This window comes from Entelurus aequoreus, linkage group LG13 (genome assembly GCF_033978785.1).
Source record: "Entelurus aequoreus isolate RoL-2023_Sb linkage group LG13, RoL_Eaeq_v1.1, whole genome shotgun sequence".
In the NCBI taxonomy this organism is placed as follows: domain Eukaryota; kingdom Metazoa; phylum Chordata; class Actinopteri; order Syngnathiformes; family Syngnathidae; genus Entelurus; species Entelurus aequoreus.
In genome coordinates, this window is record NC_084743.1 from 44,991,133 (window position 1) to 45,015,050 (window position 23,918).

Here is a 23,918-nt window from a genome sequence, read left to right on the forward strand (position 1 = left end):
TCAACTTGACATGCAATTGCATCACTGAACTCTGCTAAGCAATGTGGTCTACATACAACACACAAAGACAAAGATATGTTTCAAAGGGCCAATTTAACAAACAGCATAATAACAACATAGCTGTATAGCTGGCTTCACCCAAGGAAGGCACACATGACATACACAAAGCCTAACCAGGTGTTTATTTCTCTCAAGGAATTCTGAAATAAAATAATTTCTTCGGGAGATCAACACTGTACTTAAGTCCAGAACACTACGCATTTTCCCAGTTTTAGTTTAGAGATAAGGAAAGATTGGCCTGGCCCACTAGGATCCCTCTTTATGATTGTGAATTTTATAGTCTATACATTTAGAGTGATGTGATAATCAAACACTTTAGAAGTCTAGAATGAAAGAGCAACAGCATATAAGAGAATTCAGAGAGTGTGTGTACCTTTAGTGCTGAATGATGAGCCAGGTACTTGGAAAATGTTTTCCGTGCCATTTGCCATTTGACGCCCAGTATCATGCTAATTAGTTGCCTGAAAATGGGTGACTCCTCTGTAGAAATATCCTGCATGTCTTCTAGCACATTTTTCTAGCACCCCCCCCCTCTCCAATAAAACACACTCAGATCTTGTCAGTTTCTAGCCGTTAATACATTAAAAAAAAAAGTAAAATAACGCAATAACGCGTCATGTAGTAACGGTAACTGAGTTACTGAATATAAAAAAATAACGCGTTAGACTACTAGTTACCGCCGAAAATAACGGCGTTACAGTAATGCATTACTTTGTAACACGTTAGCCCCAACACTGGTCACCAGAGGATTTCTCTTAAACAGGATTAGAAGCTACTTAACCGACAGGAAACCATACGTGAAGCTAAGCGAACAAACGTCTACAACACTAAATATATCCTGTGGCGTACCACAGGGATCAATACTGAGACCAAAATTGTTCAATCTTTTTATAAATGACATTTGTAAAGTTACAAAAGACTTAAAGTTGGTATTATTCGCGGACAATACAACAGCGTTTTGTTCAGGAGAGAACACACAGAAGAAGAATACAAATAATACAAATAATAACAGAAGAAATGGACAAATTAAAATGAGGGTTTGACAAAAACAGACTATCTTTGAATCTCAGTAAAACTAAAATAGTGCGATCCAGTAAAAGTAAAAGTAAAAGTCAAACACAAATACAAATAGACGGAATAGAAATTGAAAGAGTAAACCAAATTTCTAGGTGTAATGATGGATGATCCAATGAACTGTAAATCTCATTTAAATAATATACTGTGATGATCTGTCACTTCGTTTCTGTTTGTGCTTCCTTGTTTTATGTTTTGTTAGCACTCTCATTTTTGTTACATTTCCTGCATGTCTCCCTGAGCGCTGTTTTCCCATCAACTGCTGCTGATTGGCAGCCTGGCCACACCTGGTGCTAATCAGCAGGCTTCTATTTATGCCTGCCTCGCCTCCTCCTCAGCGGTCGAGGATTGATTTATGTTTGAGAACCTTACATGCACGACCGCTTCCTTCTCTGTTTATTATATTAAAATCCTCTTAGCTGCTCATCACTCTCGTGGTTCCTGCATCTTGGGCTCACTACAACTGCAGCCATGCGAGTTCCTCACATATACAACATAAGGTGGCAAGAAACACATTATTGTGCAAAAATATGGGGAAATAACTACAAAAGTACACTTAATTCTTTAACCGTGTTCCAAAAATGATCAGTTAGATTATTACATAAACTTCGATATAGAGAACATTCAAACCCTTCATTTATGGAATCGAAAATACTGAAATTCCAGGACATAGTGAATTTGCAAACAGCTAAAATTATACACACAGCAAACTATAACCTGCTACAAACCTTCACAACAAAAGAGAAGAAATTCACTTTAGAATTGATTAACGTGGACCCCGACTTAAACAAGTTGAAAAACGTATTTTACTATGTATGTATTATGTACTAATATGATCCAATTCAAGAAACTCTTTAAACTTAGTGTTTACAGTGTTTACAAAGTAAAAAGAAGAAGAACCATGATAAACATTCTGAATTTATTGATAATCTTATTTATCTCACCATATGAAATACAACTTATTTCACAAATTATTCATCTATTTATTTATTTTATAATATTATTACTTATGGAGTATGTTGTGAATAAATTGAGAACAGGAAGTGAACAAAAGTAAAGGAAAAGGGGTAAGATTGAATACACTCTGCTTCTTCCTACTCCTTTTGAAACATGTTGAAAAGAAAAACTACAAATTTTGTATGCATGCATGTTCAAACTCAACAATACCCCCTTTGTGGACCAGAAGATACGACAGCCATGGAAGCACATTCACTCTCTTTATTAATCAGAAGTAACACAATCCAGTAAAAAGATTTGACAGAGCTGCTGGAACTGCCAACAAACTGCTAATGCTAAGCTAACACACACAAATGTGCTACTGCTCTGTGGGCGCTGACGTCACATGCCACTAGGAAACATGCACTGCCTTGTAAAGACGCACACTCTACCATAATATGATACATCTCTCAATTGCATAAGCCAGATATTATATTTTTTAAGTAACACATTAATTACTTTCACTAGTAATTCATGAATGAGTAATTCCTTAAGTAATTCAACTACTTTTTGGAAATATATAATTAATTACTTTTTATGAATAATTGTTTCTACTACTAAGATGGGTGAATGGAAAAAATTCCTGAATTTACCCACTGGATTTACTGAAACTATAGAATTCTCAATGTTTTACTTGATTATTTATTTGCATACAATGTGTAATACTACATTTTATTTATAGAAATATTCTATTTAAGACATAAATTTAAAGTTTTCACTTTTAATCTCAATGTTGGATATCATTTATTTTTTTGCCTGCAATGTGCAATGTACAATTTTTGTAAACAAAAGTATTTTATTCATGACTGTTAATCTACCGTATTTTTTGGACTATAAATCGCTATTTTTTTCATAGTTTGGCCGGGGGTGCGACTTATACTCAGGAGCGATTTATGTGTGAAATTATTAACACATTACCGTAAAATATCAAATAATATTATTTAGCTCATTCACGTAAGAGACTAGACGTATAAGATTTCATTGTCCTTTGCGATCAGGAGTGACAGATTGTTTGATAAACATATAGCATGTTCTATATGTTATAGTTATTTGAATGACTCTTACCATAATATGTTACGTTAACATACCAGGCACGTTCTCAGTTGGTTATTTATGCGTCATATAACGTACACTTATTCAGCCTGTTGTTCACTATACTTATTTTATTTTAGATTGCCTTTCAAATGTCTATTCTTGGCGTTGGGTTTTATCAAATAAATTTCCTAAAAAAATGCGACTTATACTCCAGTGCGACTTATATATGTTTTTTTCCTTCTTTATTATGCATTTCCGTCCGGTGCGACTTATACTCCGGAGCGACTTATACTCCGAAAAATACAAAAATACGGTAGTTCTTTTATATCTGGTCTCAAAAGAATAACATTATTCAAATTAGAATTTTGCTAAGAGCCTTTCCTTAAAGGACCATTTTAAGTCTAAAAACATTGGCTACAGGATGTCAACAAGTTAAAATCCTTCTAAACTAAACACAGAAGTAATATTTGGCATGTTTTGGAACGAGTTGCAGCAGATTTTGGAATGCACAAATTGTGGGTGGGCCTGCATCAGCCTGTTGACGTCACTTACAGATGACTGGATGCAATTTTATATTGCGTAGTCTGAGTTTTAGTAACATCTTCATCCTGAATCACGATATTTTTGTGCAAAATTTTAAGGTATTATCAAATATAGCTGCCAGATGCAATGTTGCAGGTTGTGCAAAACAAATACAGCCTGAATACATTTCCAGATGGGAATATGAGATTGCGTCGAGGTGGCGATTTGTCCAGGGTGTACTCTGCCTTCCACCCGAGTGCAGCTGGTAAAGGGTCCAGCCTCCCGTGACCTCAAAAGAAAGGGGTAGAAAATGGATGGATGGATGGGAATTTGAGGAAAGTATACACAATTCCAGTCTAATTGACTCACGCAAAATCGGACGGACCAATCGAGAGGAGTGCACTGTAAGATCCCTCGAGGGTAGAAAGAAGTGTTGAATGTTGAAAGAAGAGCCAAAAAAGAGAGCCAAAGAAAGTAAGCCGCAATCATTCTATTTTTTACGTCCTCTTCTACTGATGATGTCTCAACATGCTTGAGGAAATGCTAAAAGAGCATGAGAAAACACAGGATAGGGTGTCCATGATAGAGGAGATGGAAGAGCAAGGAAGTCCGTCAATGGCATTTTAATTTTTGCTTATAATGTTTAGTATATTAGTTTTGAAGTAATCATGGACCAGGGCGACAAAAACATGCAATTAAGTGATCAAAATAACAGTTTTACATGTCTTTATCCACACTCTCTATACGAGGAAATGGGCTCCGGTTCTGTAGATGACGTCAAACCAAAAAGAGGCGGCATATCGAGTCTGCCAATGGAAAGGGGGGCGTTCAAAATGCAGTAACTCAAAAACAAATTGATATTGACAAAACTGTCCCGTCTTCACATTGATAGAACCATGTTGACACTAATTTATCGGGCATATATTGAATCAATGTTGTCCTTCTCTGTAGTGTCATGGTTTGGTATTTTGTCCTTGAAAACAAGTTTGGGCTAATTAATATTGTAAATGGGGCTAGTAAGCTTGTAGATGAACTGCAACTCAACCTAACTGACATCAATGCCACACAGCTGCAGCGCAAAGCAAACTCTATTGTTCACTGTACCGATCATCCCTTCGCTCTGGTCAACGTTTTATTGTTCCTCTTTGTAGGACTTAAGAATATAAGAATTATTTGGTTCCTGCTGCCATCGCACTCATAAAGGCGAACTGCACTTTTTAGGGAATTTTTCCTATTGTTCACGATCATTAGGAAAAACATAATGACAGATGGTTTTTTTTAATGCATTCTAACTTGTAAAGAAACAGAAAAAGGGCTGCTTACAGCTGAGCCAATAGGAGGTCCTCTAGTCCGACCATAAAGCCCAATAAATATTAGTGATATTGTTATTGTAAGCGCTAGCGCAGGCAAACTTTTGCAGCGCAGTGATCACAAGCATATGTGCCAGTCCATGCCTCCCCATAGGCAAGCTCCGCCCATCTCACCCACCCAGTTTTCCGAGATTCCAGCTCATGCACTTCCTGTTTCAGTAGCCCACCTACCCAAAGCCCACCCACCCTTGGTTTCGCTCCTACCAGGGTTGGGGGTCAAACACTCCTTAGGGGGGTCTAGTGCAGCACCAGCTCTTCCTCATGCAAGAGCGCTGCCTACCTCTTCATCAGCAGCGGCGCCATCCGCTTCTCAAGCTTCTAAGGACTCTTTGGAGGATTACACCGCTGAATGGATCGACGAGTAGTATAGGAAGGTGCGGATTGAGCTGGAAATGGAGGCTAAACTCGCTCCAGCTCCGACTCCCGCTTCAGCCCAGCTTGCCCAAGCAGCCACGCCCGCTCAAGCCGAGCTTGCCTAAGCAGCCATGCCCGCTCATGTCACGCTTGCCCAAGCAGCCTCGATGCCTTCCCAGCCGGGTACTGCTCTGACACCGCAGTCTACCGGAGACTCTCTAGAGAAGTACGGTGTGGTGTGGATGGATGAGTGGTACCGGAAGATGTTGATTGAACTGGAAATGGAGGATCAGCTCGTGTGATGACGCCCGCTCCAGCCAAGCTCTCTCAGACGCCGACAGCCTCGCCTCCAGCTCTTCCGTCAGCTCCAGCCTCGCGTCCAGCTCTGCAGACGCCTACAGTACAGCTGCCTGCTTCTCCAGCTCTGCAGATACCGACATCCCAGGCGCCATCCTCATCTTCAGCGGGTCTTCCCACGACGCCGCCATCCTCATCTTCATCGGGTCTTCCCACGAGGCAGCCGTCCTCGTCTTAATCGGGTCTTCCAACGACGCCGTCATCCTCGTCTTCAGCGGGTCTTCCAACGCCGCCGCCTCCTGCCTCGTCCTCAGCGGGTCTTCTCACGACGCCGCCAACTGCCTCGTCTATTTATTCCTGCCTTGTACCACACTCTGTCTGGAAGTCTCGCAGTTTGCGTTGTAGTTTCTCCTACTTGTCATTAGCCTTTGCTTGTTTCTGTGTTAAGCTTTGCCGCAGTTTCCCATGCCATCGGCACGTCTGCCTTTTTGTATTTTTTTCCCTCACATATTGAGAATAAATAAGCATCTTACCTGCACGCTGCTTTCCTGCTGTCCTCTCTGCATCTCGGGGACACAACCACCCACCATGCAACGCAGACGTAACAGTATTATCCCATATTTCATGGTTTGTTTGTACACATCCAGCCAGACAGTGCATGATACACACGACGTGCTGCGTGTATCACGAACAGTATAAAGTGCGACTCACTCGATGGACAGTTGTTTGTTAGGTCCAGCTGGCCAATGATGTATTTTCCGATTTCTTTGGGGTAAGCACGCCGTTTATGTCAAAATAGCCTGTCTTCAAATTCCACAATTTGCAGCTCCGATTCGCGTTCAATCAATCAATCAATCAATTATATTTTATATAGCGCTTATCTCTAGTGACTCAAAGCGCTTTACATAGTGAAACCCAATATCTAAGTTACATTTAAACCAGTGTGGGTGGCACTGAGAGCAGGTGGGTAAAGTGTCTTGCCCAAGGACACAACGGCAGTGACTAGGATGGCGGAAGCGGGGATCGAACCTGCAACCCTCAAGTTGCTGTCACGGCCGCTCTACCAACCGACCTATACCGGCCCATCTCATGGTTCATCTCCACCTCACGGCTTCCGTCTGCTCTAATGTCTCCTCTTCCTTCGTGCTTGCTTCTAGAAGCACTAGTTCACCCTCCGTAGGTTTAGCAAAGATAAGGTTGTGAATCCTCATTTGTCCAAAAATAGTGGTCTTCCTTGTCTGTAACCAAGTCTGCCCTGATTAGAAAACAGACACGACTTTGTATCCGGAAGTAGGAACGCATTTGATGCCAGAAGTTAGACGTGAGCTGCTATGGAAACAGAAATCAATGCGCCGAGGAATTAGCTCCGACTGTGCATAAAATGACGAAAATACAAAAATATTGTACATATTACATATTGTTATGAACGTGTCTGTTACTACATTATATATATAATTGCAGTGTGTATACAAAACATTGAGGGAGGGTCTTGAATTTTTTTAGAGGCTTTGAAGGCTTCAACGGTGACTCCCATTAGCTGCATCTTCCAAGCAATTTTTATCGTATTTAAAATCCTAATAAAACCATGCATGTTTTTGTCTCTAATGAGGATTGTGAGCGATAAGCAAAATTCAAAAAGAAGTGCAGTTGCCCTTAAAAGAAACATGAAACCTTGAAATCTTTCTAAAAATGACCAGCAGTATGCCATGATGACCATTAATAGGTAGAATGTCACTCAGTATAAATCAGGAAGAAACAGTCATATTGTGTTTAATAGTCCATCTGTTTTATTATTTAGTTTTTATGTTTACCGGTTAACAGAAGATAATGAACAGATGTTCTCAAGAGTGGAGGTGGTTGGGACAACAGTTTCTTTGATAAGTCACTCAAACTGTAACCTGATCCAGATCCTCAGTTCAAATCTGTTCTAGTATTTTACTGTCAAAACAACTGCTTAACAATAACAGCATAGATTTCAAGGACAGTTTTCCAATTGTTACTTATACTGTATGATCCTAACATTTCGTTTTTCCAATCAGAACATTCCTTGTTGGTACCTGGAAAGAGTTCTCCACCCAAGGACTTACCACATGAGCACACAGCCCCAGTCGCCATACGGATGGCTCACTTCCCAATCACTGCTACCACCAAGACAGCAGAGGCCAAGGGCTCTCCCGACTCTCCCAGTAGCCCCATTGCTTTGCACACTTCTCCGGTCTCAGAACCCTTCCATCTTAGCCAATCAGCTGCCAGCACAATCCAACCTCAACCAAAAGCAGAGTCTCCAATTCAACCAGGTGGTTAGAGAACCATTGAGCACCTAGGTTCTAAATACATGTGATTTGACTTCCATTTGGTTTGACTTTCATTCCTCTGTTAGTGTCTTCTGTGAAAACTTGGACCCCGATCAGAGCTATTGGAAGCTCACATCTTCAAGGTGAGCCTTTACTGGCAGACCACAGTCATGTGATTGTGATTTACTGTTGTTGTCTTTGCAGAGAAAGCAGGTTCTGCCCCTGCAAAAACTGTGACTTACACGGGGCAACCTCATCATGACAGGTAGGTATTGATTGACATGTTTTAGGGCAATTAAATGGGCTGTTTGCAACATTTACACAGATGCCAAGAGTGCACTGACTTGCCACCCTCTTATGGTTTTTAGGATGTAATGACTGAACTACGTACAAACGTACGTACCACAGGCACACGCATTAACTTTGGGTATTGTTAGCCAATGATAATTAGTGTTAGCTGTCATTGAATGAAAGTATCAACGTATCATAACAACAACATGACTGCAACTTGTTTGTTGCTTCTCTTGGACTGTGTTTGTATGTGTGCACACGCTCCCTGCGCATACGTGTGGACAAGATAGGGTGAGTGACCGCTGTAAACACTAAACCCTTTTTTACAAACTTAGTCATTCTAAAAAAGATAAACTATTGTAAAACAATTGTATTGAGTTAAACCACCAATGGTAACATAAATTAGCCAAATGTGTTTGTGTGTTTTTTTCCCCTTTGTAGCTGTGAAAGTGCAAACAGCCCCTTTAAAAGGTAACGTAGGATTGGCTTAATATATGGGTCCATCCTGCAGAGATGACAGAGATGGAAGCAAAGACAGATCCTTTGGGCAGGGGGGAGAAAGGAGGCGAGAGCTGGTGAGGTCACAGACTTTGCCAAGAAACATTGGCGGTCAGGCACGACATTCTGTCTTCGAGAGATTGGACTCCGAAGTCAGTAGCAGGTGAATACACTGCACCACACTGCATTAGTTTGTCTGGGATTAATGGATTCACAAATCTTGTCACAATATTTTTCCTCTGTTCAGTCGCCCCAAACCTGTGGAGTCCAAACCCAAACTGAAGCGATCTCAGAGTTTTGGAGTTCCCAGTGCCAGCAGCATTAAACAAATCCTTCTTGAATGGTGTCGTTCTAAAACCGTAGGGTACCAGGTAATGTACTGTCAAAAATGGAATTACGGTGTATATTTATTTTCTCCCTTCTTCTCATTGTAAGAGTAATTTGGTTCAGTACACTACTGCCCTGATCTACTAAAGGTTTGTGAGTACTAAAACATGTGCAAACGTATAGCATGCAAAGTTAAACTACTAAGCTCATGCGGTGAAGATTGCGTCTCTTAAAAGGGCAAAATAGCGGGCGCAATCCATGTAGCCTTCATGTTAATGCTCAGTATATGCTGATAATCAGAACACCCAGAATACTGGGAAGAGGAGATACAAATGTAATTATTTAGCACACGCAATTTGATTTATCAAGAGTGAAACTGTTGTGTGGACGCTTTTTTGCGTGTGTATATTTAGCATGTTTGGAAAGTACATACAAACTGGCACAGTTATGCACAAATGGATGTGAGAAAGGAGGAGATCGCACTGCAATGACAGACAATGAGAAAAGCATACTCCATCAATGTACGTGTCAACATATTTCGACCGTCAGAAATATGAACATTAGACATATTGTCTACTCGGCAATGACATTGTATAGCTGCTTGATGACTTAATGTGCTGATTGGAACCAGCAGACACCAAAATGAATCCAACTAAATTGTTTTATGTGCTGGCTATTTCTTTTAAGCTTCTTGTAACATGCATTTTCTTGTATCTCGATCATTCCAGTGCACCATCGCAAATCATTAAATAGGTTGGTTCTGCTGTCTAGATTGTGCTTCTGTGTTGCCAGAAAAGTGGTATAGATTATAGTGGTGGGCTGCAAGTTCCACGACATTATAAAACAGCACAGGTTGGAGCACATACTGCAGATGTGCAGTAAATGAGTTTCTCCATGGTGACAGCCTGTTGTACATGCAAAAACCTCATTTAAATAGTGAAGTCTGCACCATTTTTGCACTTGTTACCAATATCAAATGCAGAAAACGCATAGTCCTCGCAATTTTATTCTTTGCGCACGCTGTTTTGCACATGTTATTTGGCCTATTTTTGTTGTATTCCATTATGTGATGACAAATTGTGCCAAAAATTTGGGATGGAGACAGCTTCCATGTGGCCCTCCCTGTGAGTAACTAATAAGTAGTCGCAAGGTTGCATGCACTTAAGTGAAACAAATGTCTTCAAAGCGTCTACAAACCCTAGCCCCAGCGCTAGCAGTCCTCCAGCTCAACGTTGGAGGTCTCACCATCGCCAAAATCAACATCCTTAAGTAATTAGCCGCAACATATTGTGACTGTGATCGCACTGCGGGAGACCCACCAAGAAAACAAGAACATCATAAAGGTTCTTGGGTACATACTGGCCGGCCACACCACCAACAAACACCAAGGCATCGCCACATTTGTCAGCGAGGACATGGCTTGGTCAGCTGCAGGACAATCTCCAGAGAGTGCAGAGCTAGATTGGATCTCAACTAAAGTACACTACTTTACTATCGTCAACATCTACAAACCACTTCCAAGTAGGTTGGCACCAACATCGCTTTCAGATGCTCCAGTCCCTGCTGTTTATGCTGGCAACTTCAATAGCCATCATACTGACTGGAGGTACACCAGTCAGTATGGTGACTGATGGTGATTCCCTGTTGGACAGGTTCTCAACGGTTAATGCGGCACTCCTATACGACCCAAAGGAGCCCGCCACCTTCTACTCTGCATGTCGGAACAGTACCACCAACTCAGAAATAGCACAACAACCAGTCACTTTAAGTTAGACACATCCTGCACATGTTTCGCCAGTCAAACCGACCCTCGCTTATCACCACTCCAGCCTGTACACCCCCGTGCCCCAACAACCCGAACAATGCCTACAAGTCATACCGTAAGATGCTTCTAAATACTGCCAAGAAGAACATCCCCCGCGGCATCTGCAAAGCATATGTCCCCTGCTGGGACGACAAAAGTGAACGTCTACTACTACGCTCAAAACATTGAGGAAAGAGACAAAGCAGCAGATGACCTATTCAACAGGCTGAACAAGAATCGCAGGCAAAGATGGACTGAGACCGTGGAGTTGATCGACTTCACACACTCCAATTGCAGTGGCAGACCCTGTACAAGCTGACTGGAAGTTCAACAACCCCAGCACAATGTCCCATCAAAGCAAACTCCAATGTGTCGCCTTTGCTGAGTAATGGCTGGTTCCCTAATGCAGATAAGGACTTAAAAACATCAGCAAGAGTCCATGAGCTAAGGAGCCCAGAATGCCACTTAAACTAATCCACTGACTTCACAGCTCATGAAGACTGGCAAGGCGCCAGGCATAGATGGTATCCACGCAGAGTACATTAAACATCAAGGCAAGAAGGCAACTGACTGGCTTCGCTCTTTCCTCCCCGCATGTCTTCATCACTCAAAGCTGTCGAAGTTCTGGCGTTGTGCTAAGGTGATCGCCCTGCTGAAGCCCAACAAGCCGAGTGACCACCCTAAGGGATATTGGCCCATCTCACTGTTGTGTATCCCATTCAAGTTCCTGGAACACCTCACCCTGGCTTGCATAACCCTAGTGATCGACCCTCCATTCGAAGTGGCAGGTCAACAACAGACCAGGTAACCGTCTTGTGCCAAGACATAGAGGACAGCTTCCAGGCAGGAGAGAATGCTGGTGCCGGCTTTTTGGACCTCACAGCTTCTGGCGACATGGGCTACACATGAAGCTTCTGAAAACCATCCCAGATAAGCACATGGGGAGCTTTATAATGGAGACACTGAGCAACCGCAGCGACTGGCCACTGACTGGCAATGGCCAGAGCAGCAGGGCGAAAAAAATTAACAACGGTGTCCCACAGGGTTCAGTGCTGGCACCTACGCTGTTTGACATCTATATCCACGATCTACCCCCAACAACATCAAGGAAGTAAGGTTATACAACTGACCTGGCTATCCTAACAAGCAAACCGTCCTGGCAGGCAGTGGAGGAGGGTATCTGAAGGACTGGTGCCTAAATACGTAGTTATGTTATTACGTACGAGAATCCTGAAGAGGGTGGAGTGTACTGTGTAAATTACATTGGAAAGTTTGCACCCTCTCGGCATCTGTGTAAATGTTGTAAACTGCCCCTTTAACATTTAAATAGTTTCTTCCTACATTACACCTTATTGCTGTTGTTTGAAATTGTTGCTGTTGTTTATGTTATCTTGATTAATTGTAGAATAAAAGTGTATTATTGTGTGTTTGTGGTAAAGTTGGTCATGGCTAAATGCTTTGACGCATTGCTGCGTTGTTACTCAGCAGTCTGTCTCAGCAACTCCATGTGGCTTAAGTTAGTCAAATTAGACATAGCCACAACTCTCGCTGGCTAAAAGGAAACACTCCACTCTTCATTTGATGACCTGACACTTTAGATTTCACTCACGCATAAGCACTTGGGCCTCAAACACAATGATCACTGTGAGAAATCATGAACACCAATTGTTGTCCAAAATATGACCCATGGGCCATTTATGGCCGGCAGCTATGTTTTTATTGGCCCTCTGCATATTGTAAAAATAAAATAAATGTATTAATAATAATAATAATAATACAATACAAAGAGACTGAGAAATAAAAAACTGTAATATATTTCAATCCTATTTTGTTCTACACTTTTTTTTTTACTGTTTTTAATATAAATCAGTTGAAGTCAAGGAGTTTAATTGAGTTCCTGGATATTTTCTTCACTTCAGTTAAGGTTATATACTGTAAATCATTTTTATTTATTTAAAATATTTTAAAATAAACTATAAATAAACAAATGTATTGTAATCATATATATTTAAAGTTAAAGTACCAATGGTTGTCACACACACACTAGGTGTGGTGAAATTTGTCCTCTGCATTTGACCCATCCCCTTGTTCGCCCCCTGGGAGTTGAGGGGAGCAGTGAGCAGCAGCGGTGGCCTCGCCCGGGAATAATTTTTGGTGATTTAACTCCCAATACTAACCCTTTATGCTGAGTGCTTGGCACTCAGCATTTTTATAGTCTTTGGTATGACTCGGCCGGGGATTGAACTCACGACCTACCGATCTCAGGGCTGACACTCTAACCACAAGGCCACTGAGCAGGTTAATATATACACATGTGTATATATATATACGTGTATATATATATACACACATACATACATATATATATATATATATATATATATATATATATATATATATATATATATATATATATATATATATATATATATATATATATATAGGCAAGGCAAGGCAAGGCAACTTTATTTGTATAGCGCTTTTCATACACAAGGCAGACTCAAAGTGCTTCACAGACAACAAAGTGAAATGAAAGAAAATAAAAGCAAAATTAAAATGCAGACAATAAAAATAAAAACAGTGCAGACGTTAAAAGTTAAAAGATTAAAAGATTTAGCTGAAAGCTAAGGTGAACATAAAAGTCTTCAGTCTAGTTTTAAAAGTAGTGAGAGTTGGGGAGAGTCTGACATCTTCAGGAAGTTTATTCCAGCTATGTGTTGCATAGTGACTGAATGATGATCTCCCTTGATTTGAGTTTACTCTTGGAACCGCTAACAGATTGGTCTCAGAAGATCTTAGTGATCTAGAGGGCGTATATAGTGGGAGCATATCAGTGATATACTTGGGCCCTAGACCATGTAGTGATTTATATGTGAGCAGGAGGATTTTGAAATCTATTCTCTGATGTACAGGGAGCCAATGTAAGGATTTAAGAATTGGTGTAATGTGCTCACATTTTTTGGTCTTTGTTAGAACTCTAGCAGCAGCGTTCTGAACAAGCTGTAGCTGCCTGACAGTTTTTTTGGGAAGACCTGCAAGGAGACCATTACAATAGTCTAGCCTACTGGTAACAAAGGCATGTACAAGTTTTTCTAAGTCTTGAGCTGACATGAGCCCTCTAAGTCTTTTTACATTTTTGAGGTGATAGTAGGCCGATTTTGTTACTGATTTGATGTGACTGTCGAAATGTAAATCAGAATCTAAAATAACCCCAAGATTTCTGGCTTTATTTGAGGTTTTCAGGGACAGTGATTGAAGGTGTTGGATGACTTTAAACCTTTCTTTTTTAGCACCAAAAACAATTATCTCAGTTTTATCTTCATTTAGTTGTAGGAAATTTTGGCACATCCAGTGTTTGACTTGCTCAATGCACTGGCACAGAAGATCTATGGGGCGATAGTCATTTGGTGATAGCGCTACATAGATTTGGGTGTCATCGGCATAGCAATGATGGTCAATGTTATTATTTTGCATGATTTGTCCTAGTGGGAGCATATAGATGTTAAATAAAGTCGGCCCCAAGATTGAACCTTGGGGGACTCCACACGTTACGTTGGTTGGTTCTGATACAAAGTCACCAATGGAAACAAAATAGTTCCTATCTTGTAGATATGACTTGAACCAGCTTAAAACTGTGCCTGAGATCCCCACCCAGTTTTCCAACCTGTCCAAAAGTATTGAGTGGTCGACAGTGTCAAATGCAGCACTGAGGTCCAAAAGCATTAATACTGAAGTTTTGCCAGAGTCTGTGTTTAGACGGATGTCATTTATAACTTTAAGAAGGGCCGTCTCTGTGCTATGAAGAGGTCGAAATCCTGACTGGAAGTTGTTGTGGCAGCCAGTAGAAGCCAAGAAGTGATTTAGTTGTTGGAGGACAACTTTCTCAATTATTTTACTTATGAATGGTAGATTTGAAATTGGTCTGTAGTTGTTGATAACAGAGGCATCTAGGCTCTGCTTTTTTAGAAGAGGTTTAATGACTGCAGTTTTGAAAGCCTTCGGGAAATTGCCCGATTTAATAGAATTATTAACTATTTGCAAGATGTCTGTTGATAGGCAGTCAAAAACATTCTTAAAGAAGTTGGTAGGTAAAACATCAAGGCAGCAGGTGGATGACTTTAGAGCTGTCACCGTTTCCACTAGAGTTTTAGAGTCTATGGCATTAAAGCTTGCCATCATTGCTGTGTTACTTTTGCCTAAATGGGGTGGTGATCCAACTTTTTTACTTGAGATATTGATGGTGCGTCTGATGCCTTCAATTTTATCAGTATAAAAGAATGCAAAGTCATTGCATTTCTGCGTGGAATGGAGTTCGGCTGGTATTTGTGTTGGGGGTTTAGTCAGTCTGTCAACGATTGTGAATAGGGTTTTGGCCTTATTTGTGTTGCTGTTTATGATATTGGAGAAGAATGTTTCTCTAGCACTTTTTAAGACTAAATTGTAGGCCTGGAGGCTCTCTTTATAGATGTCATGGTGAATATGAAGTTTTGTATTCCGCCAGATTCGTTCAGCCTTCCTGCACTCTCTTCTCTGGGCTGTTACAGCAGCAGATTTTCTCCAGGGTGCCTTTTGCTTGCCAGAAATCGTTTTAACTGTAACAGGTGCAATGATATCTATGATATTCACAATTTTGGAATTAAAGTTGCTTACAAGATCATCAGCATGACATGGGTTTAGAGGTGGTAGTGAGGAGATGGCGTTTTTAAAGAGGACATTAGCATGTTCATTTATGTACCGCTTTTTGACATTCTTTGATTCTGTTTGTGTGTCCGGAATTACAGAAATATTAAAGAAAACACAGAAATGATCAGACAATGAAGGATCAATCACAAGAACATCAGAAACATTGAGACCTTTTGTGATAATCAGGTCCAGGGTGTGTCCCTTATAATGTGTAGCCTCTTTCACATGTTGAGACAGTTCAAATGTGTCTAAAATAGTAAAAAGTTCTTTTGCGCCCTTGTCATTTAAATCGTCAATATGAAAATTAAAATCACCAGTTATAACCAGGCAGTCAAAGTCAGTGGAGATGCTAGACAATAGTTCAGTAAAATCATCAAAAAAATTTGCAGAATATTTAGGTGGCCTGTAGATAATTAACAAGAGAATTTTGGGAGAGCATTTCAACACAGCACACAGGTATTCAAATGATGTAAACTCACCGAGTGACATCTGTTTCCCCTGAAACATGTTTTTAAATATAGCAGCAACCCCTCCACCTCTTTTCCCCGATCTACATATATCAATGAAGTTATAGTTGGGGGGTGCTGTCTCGATCAGAATGCTTGCACTGTTATTTTGTTCCAGCCATGTTTCAGTTAAAAACATAAAGTCAAGTTTAGAAGTGCTAATAAAATCATTGACTAAAAATGATTTGCTATTCAGAGACCTGACATTGAGCAGACCCATCCTGATGGTGTTATTGACAGGCTTCGATGTTGGCTTTGATTTGGAAATAATAGGAATGAGATTGTTTAGGTTAGCAGGGTGGCTAAGTTTCCCAATGTTTACTCTCTTGGTAGTCACAACAGGGATGTAGAAGGTGCCATGATTTGATGTAGGCAACCTTGGGCCCAGCTGATAATGTGGTCTACTGCTGAACCCTTTTCTGTATCAGAAATATTCAGGACTGCTGTCAGGGCGAGGCGGGGTTTGCCGTAAGGGGGAGGGGGAGTGAGCAGCGTCAGAGCTGGGACGAACTACTGAAGGTGGACGTTGAGGGCGTGTAAGGGGTTGGCGTGAGAAAGGTGAAGTATGGCTGGGGGGTTGTGGAGCACGCCTTCGTGGAGGGGGTGGTGGAGGTGAGCGATGATCTAGGGGGGTAAAAATCTGAGTAGGGTGGGGCGTGAGTGGGGGTAGCTCCCGGAACTCCAAGGGGGAGAAGGGGGGAGAAAGGTCTACTTGAGGGAGGGAGAATGATGGAGACGTGGATGGCTTGGGGGATGTGGGGGAGGGATCTTCACATGCATTCAGAATGGAGGGAGGGGCGGTAGAGGAGGATAGACACCTCTCCTCTTTGCTCTGGTGTATCTCATGGTCGACGTTCTCCTTTTGCAGTGGCGGTCCTCCTTCGACGTTCCTGATAGGCTGTGTTGTGTCTTCCTTCCTCGGTGGCTCCTCTTGTCTCTTGTCCTTGGCAGTGATGATAGATGCAAGATGCAGGAAGTGAAACATGTTGTTCATGAATAGCTTTACTCCCATCTTATTCAGGCAAAGTCCGTCTGCCTTAAAAAGATGCCTGCGGTCCCAGAAAAAGCTAAAATTGTCAATAAAATGCATTGAACGAGCAAGAAGTGCACTTGATAGCCACTCATTCAGCGAGTAAAGTCTACTGAATCTCTCAGCTCCTCTCCTGATTGGGGGTAGAGGACCACTGATAAAAACGTCAGCATTCACAGCGCTGACTGTTTCAAAGAGTTTATTGAAGTGCTCTTTCAGCTCTCTTGATTGTTGTTTTACAATGTCATTAAAACCAATGTGCAGGATGATATTTTTCACATTTGGGTGTGCAGCGACAATTTCCAGGATTCTTTTTTCCATGTCAGATACCATATCCTTCGGAAAGCAGAGTACTTTGGTGTTATTATTGCTTTTCATATCTTTTATATATATATATATATATATATATATATATATATATATATATATATATATATATATATATATATATATATATATAATTATATATATATATATATATATATATATATATATATATATATATATATATATATATATATATGTATATATATATATGTGTATATATATATATATATATATATATGTATATATATATATATATACATATATATATATATATATATATATATATATATATATATATATATGTATATATATATATATATATATATATATATATATATATATATATGTATATACATACAGTATATATATATATATATATATATATATATATATATATATATATATATATATATATATATATATATATATATATATATATATATATATATTACAGTGTAGGATTGGAAGTGGCTGCAACTACATTCTACAAAACCAACCTGCCACAACAAACAAACGGAAAAAATGCCAACTCAACAACATCCTCTGGTATAACCCCCCTTCCGCAAGAACGACAACATCGACATCGGAAACAAATTCCTCGCGCTAGCAGACAAGCACTTCCCAAAGGATCACAAGCTTCATAAAACCTTTAAGTGCAACACCATCAATATTAGCAACAATTAACAGATTATCGATAACCATAACAAATGTATACTAACACCTTCACGAGCAAATGATACCACCACCGCCACTACATCAGAAGCAAACAAGACATGCAACTGCCGACAAAAGTACGCCTGCCTAACTGACGGTAACTGCCTACAATCATCAGACATTTACCAAACCACAGTTAGGTGCAAAGACAACAAGACGGACACGTTCATTGGACTAATGGAAAACGACTTCAAAACAAGATATAGGAACCACACCGCCTCATTCCGCCATGCTACACAGAAATTTTACCGAACTCAGCAAGCACATTTGGAACCGGAAGGACAACAACATTGAACACTCTATTTCCTGGAGCATACTTTCATCACATAAGTTGTACAGCAGTTCCCGTAAAAGATGCAACCTATGTCTCAAACAGAAGTTCCTAAATTATCTGCCAACCGGAACTTTCTACACTCAACATACAAAATGAGCTTGTATACTATATATATATATATATGTATATATATATATATATATATATATATATATATATATATATATATATATATATATATATATATATATATATATATATATATATATATATATATATATATATATATATATATTTGTCTCTATCTCAAACTATATATAAATGATAAATGGGTTATACTTGTATAGTGCTTTTCTACCTTCAAGGTACTCAAAGCGCTTTGACAGTATTTCCACATTCATCCATTCACACACTGATGGAGGGAGCTGCCATGCAAGGCGCTAACCAGCAGCCATCAGGAGCAAGGGTGAAGTGTCTTGCCCAAGGACACAACGGACGTGACTAGGATGGTAGAAGGTGGGGATTGAACCCCAGTAACCAGCAACCCTCCGATTGCTGGCACGGCCACTCTACCAACTTCGCCACGCCGCCCCTATATATATATATATATATATGTATATATATATATATATACGGTATATACATATATATGGAGATACATCAATAGATAAATACGTTTTTATATTTTTATAATTTACAAAAATATAAAAAAATGGAACAAAAAATGTAAGTTCTAAGTCAAATTAACAGTATTTGTCTATAAAGGGAACAAACAAATAATAAATTGACACCAACAAATAATGAACAATATCAAATCTATAACTCTTATTATTATATAAATGAGAGGTAGATAATCTATACCTCTTATTTAACTGGCAATGTATACCTCTTGTTATGTAAATACGAGGTATAGAATCTATAACTCGTATTTATATAGTACCTATATTTAACTGCCATTTCAGCACAAAAAAATCCTGAATCCTTATGACACTATTGCCTATGCATTGCATTGTTATATTTCCTCTCTACAAATTGATGGACAACTTGCTTTGAAATCATAAGTCAGCTGGCAATGTATACCTCTTATTATGTAAATACGAGGTATAGAATCTATAACTCGTATTTATATAATACCTATATTTAACTGCCATTTCAGCACAAAAAAATCCTGAATCTTTATGACACTATTGCCTATGCATTGCATTGTTATATTTCCTCTCTACAAATTGATGGACAACTTGCTTTGACATCATAAGTCAGGGTTACAGGCAGATATTTTTTAGATGTTTTAATAATAGTATTGAAGACATTTTAATAATAATAATACATTTATTTTGTAAGGCACCTTTCAAGGCACTTAAGGTCGCCGTACATTACATAAAAGCAACATAAAAAAAATCAACATTTTATGCAAAGCAACAACTAAAAATTAACATTTGTGTCAGGCATAGGCCTGCCTAAACAGGTGGGTTTTGAAGTAAATTTTAAAAATGATAATGGAGTCAATGTTCCTGAGGAGGGAATTCCAGAGGCGAGGTGCAGAGCGGCTGAAGGCTCTTAACACCATGGTTGACAGGCGGGCTGAGGAGAGGGTCAGGTTGATGCAGGAGGAAGACCTGAGGGATCAGATAGGAATGTTCATGTGTAGGAGGTCGGACAGATATGGCGGGCGAAGTTATTGATGGCCTTGAATGTATGGAAGAGGATCTTGTAGTGGAGGCTTTGTTTGATAGGAAGCCAGTGGAGTTGGTGAAGAACGGGGGTGATGTGACTGATGACAGGAGTTCTGGTGATTATACGGGCAGAAGCGTTCCGGACTAGTTGGAGTTTGTGGGGGAGACCAAAGAGTAGGGAATTGCAATAATCCAGATGGGAAGTGACAAGAGTAAACCAAGATTGCAGCACTATTGGGATTGAGTGAAGGGCGGAGGCAGTTGATGTTACGGAGGTGGAAATAGGCTGATCAAATGGCGTTGCTGATGTGGTTATGAAATGACAGTGTGCTTTTTAGAAAATTTCTAGTGAACTGGGATTTTATTTCCTGTAAATAGGCACAGAGGGTAAAGGGAGGAAAAGTGGGAGAGGGTTTGCAGGAAACGTAGAGCTGGGTGTCTTCCGCGTAACAGTGAAAATTGATGTTATGTATACGGAAAATTTGACCAACTGGATGATGAAAAGTATAGGGCCAAGGACAGAGCCCTGGGGTATACCAGAAGAAAGGGGGGATGAATGGGATGAGAATAATTTTAACTGGATAAACTGAATACAGCCAGAAAGATAAGGGTGGACCCAGGCTAGGTGTGTGTCAGATATACTGATGTAGGCTAGTCAGTCAAGGCGGGTGGAATGACATATGGTGTCAAATGCGGCACTCAGATCAAGGAGGATAAAAATGGGTAGGAGTCCTGAGTCAGCTGCCAACAGAAGGTAATTTGTGAATTTAAGAAGAGCTGTTTCTATTCTATGGTGGTAGTCGAAAAACCGGACTAGAACTGTTCATCTAGGTTATTGCTGGGAAGATGGGCATGAATCTGTATAATGTTTTTTTTCTAAGATTTTTGAGAGATATTACAAGTTGGCGATAGGACATGGATTTTTGAAGATATTGGGGTCTGAACCAGGTTACCTCAGGATCCGTGTCACAGTAGCAGTTTTAAAAGATGACGGGACTGAATTGGAGGTGAAGGAGGGATGGATGATTGCAATTATTAGGGGGAGGTATTCTATTATCAGGGAGGAGAGCAAGGAGTCAAGTTGGCAGGTGGATGGCTTGGATTTCTGAATGAGTTTTGATAGATCGCCAGCAGAAGGGAGATGGAAGCAGGAAAGAGGTGCAGAAAAGGGAGGGTTAGGAACAAGAGGAGATGAACAACTGGAAATGAGAGGGATCAGTTGCTGGTGGATATTGGCTATTTAAGAGTTGACAAATGACATCAAGGAGTGGAGTACAAGAGTGGGGTAAGGGTATCAGAGGGCGGTCTGCATTGTTAATTACTGAAGAACAGGGTTCGGGTGCTCCCAGTCCGAAAAATGTGGGATTTGACTGAGGAGAGTGTGTCTTTGTAGAGAAGGATATGGCCATTGTGCATTTGTTTGTGAACAGAGAGTCTGTTTTTTTCTGGAAAGCCGCTCAAGTTGACAACCTTTTTTTTTGACCAAAGACTTTTTGGAAATATAGTACAGTATATTTTGCATTAGTTGAAGACATGTGATTGCATACAGTACTATCAAAATTGAAATAACAAATTTAGTGGGAAATATGACACATTATTGTGTTTGATGGCTAATTCATTTTTGACGTATTTTCGATAGTAACATTTGACCTATGAATTTACCCTACAGAGTAATTGTAACACAATATTCTCACCAAGCTTTCTTTCTCTCCTTTTTGTTTTTAGAACATAGACATTCAGAACTTCTCATCTACTTGGAGTGATGGGATGGCTTTCTGCGCTCTGGTCCACTCCTTCTTTCCCACCGAGTTTGACTATGAATCCTTGTCACCGGCGAACCGCAAGCACAACTTTGAACTGGCTTTTGGAACTGCAGAGTGAGTAGCAGAAAATGTGTAATGTAAACAGGAAGGCAAAGAAGACATGTTTTTCTCAAAAATCTCGGTAGGCTCAGGTTAGATTTATGGTTAAAGTTAGGGTGTTATAGTTGGGGGTTTGGGGATTAGGGTTAGGGATAAACTAGGCTAAAGTTGACTGTTGTGTAATACCTAGAAGAGTCAGCCGTTGCAGCTGGTTCATGGGGAACAGGGGACTTAATAGTATATTTTCTACTGCTTGTCCCTTTTGAGGTCGCGGTGGGTGATGGAGCCTATCTCAGCTGCATTCGGGCGGAAGGTGGTGTACACCCTGAACAAGTCGCCACCTCATCACAGCAAATGAAAATATATCAAATTTAAAAGAAGAACATATTGATTTCCATTCAATTATATATAAACAGTATACATATATACACACATATATAGGCATGAACATATATAGTGTACATGTATATATAGTGTGTATATATATACATATGTGTAAATATACAAAATAAAAATACATATATGTATACATATACAAATTTGTAATAATATAAATAATACATCTAACAAAATAGTAAATGTAACAAAATATAAATAAACTAATAAATTAATAAATGTATTTATGACATATCATTCATACAATATAGTGTAATATTTAAACTAAACATTTTAAATATATAATGACTATTTTTCTTTCTTTGTCTCTAGAGTGAAGGCAAACTGTGACCGGCTTATCGAAGTGGATGACATGATGATCATGGGTCGCAAACCAGATCCCATGTGCGTCTTCACCTATGTCCAGTCCCTCTACAATCACCTGCGCAAGTTTGAGTGACCACTACTTTTTTCTGCTTTATAAAAAACTGGACTGCCCTCTTGTGGTGAATTGGAGAACACTATTCCTCATTTTGTATCACAAACATCACTTATTATAAAAGTATTATTAATGTGTGTGTGTGTGTGTGTGTGTGTGTGTGTGTGTGTGTGTGTGTGTGTGTGTGTGTGTGTGTGTGTGTGTGTGTGTGTGTGTGTGTGTGTGTGTGTGTGTGTGTGTGTGTGTGTGTGTGTGTTGGTGCATGAAGTAAAACAATCGGGGACACACCACAGACTAAGTGGAAAACATTTATTATGTGATTTTTTTCAATTTATTAAATTAATGTCAAAGATGTGTGATGTTACATCCTATATATGTTTTCGGTACTGTATTTGCAAATAAATCAAAATCAATTTGTACACATGTACAAATTGAATGAAAACAACATTAATTAATACAAGTATATTACCGGTAAGTCTATTATTACAATTTTTGCTATTGTGTCAAATACAAACGTACATCACGTCAGGCTATGTATTAGTGATTATGTCCATGAGATACATTTTTGAAATTATAAGATAAAATGTCATAATCATGACAGGAAAAGTTAAATTATTAGACAAAATGCCATAATCATGACATAAAAGGTTTGAATGAAGAGATTAAATATCATAATAATGAGATAAAACGTTTAGATTATGAGATAAAAAAAATTTAAATTATGAGATAAAACATTTTGATTATGAGACAAAAAAATGTCAATCAATCAAAGTGTATATAGCCCTCAATCGTGTCATAAAGGGCTTCACAAATTCACATGAGCCAAAAGAACCTGATAGGACTCCTTCTTCAGCTGGACGGCATCGCTCACCGCTGGTGTCCACCAATGGATTTTAGGATTACCGCCACGACAGGCACCAACTACCTTGCGGCCACAGCTCCAATCAGCCGCTTCGACAATAGCGGTGCGGAACATGGTCCACTCGGACTTAATGTCCAGCACCTCCCTTGTGACATGTTCAAAGTTCTTTCGGAGGTGGGAATTGAAACTCTCTCTGACAGGAGACTCTGCCAGACATTCCCAGCAGACCCTCACAATGCGTTTGGGCCTGC

At 39.7% G+C, this 23,918-nt stretch overlaps 1 protein-coding gene across 1 annotated transcript in view; it reads left to right on the plus strand.

The window, feature by feature from the left end:
- Positions 1-23,130, plus strand: part of smtnl (smoothelin, like) — a 91,109-nt gene extending 67,979 nt beyond the window's left edge. The window contains exons 4-10 of the mRNA XM_062067905.1: positions 7,748-8,005; positions 8,089-8,145; positions 8,207-8,267; positions 8,805-8,954; positions 9,039-9,162; positions 21,855-22,006; positions 22,700-23,130. Coding sequence (XP_061923889.1) covers positions 7,748-8,005; positions 8,089-8,145; positions 8,207-8,267; positions 8,805-8,954; positions 9,039-9,162; positions 21,855-22,006; positions 22,700-22,826 — 929 coding nt within the window. The 3' untranslated portion in view covers positions 22,827-23,130. The remainder of the gene's footprint in view (positions 1-7,747; positions 8,006-8,088; positions 8,146-8,206; positions 8,268-8,804; positions 8,955-9,038; positions 9,163-21,854; positions 22,007-22,699) is intronic.
- Positions 23,131-23,918: the final 788 nt, after the last annotated feature.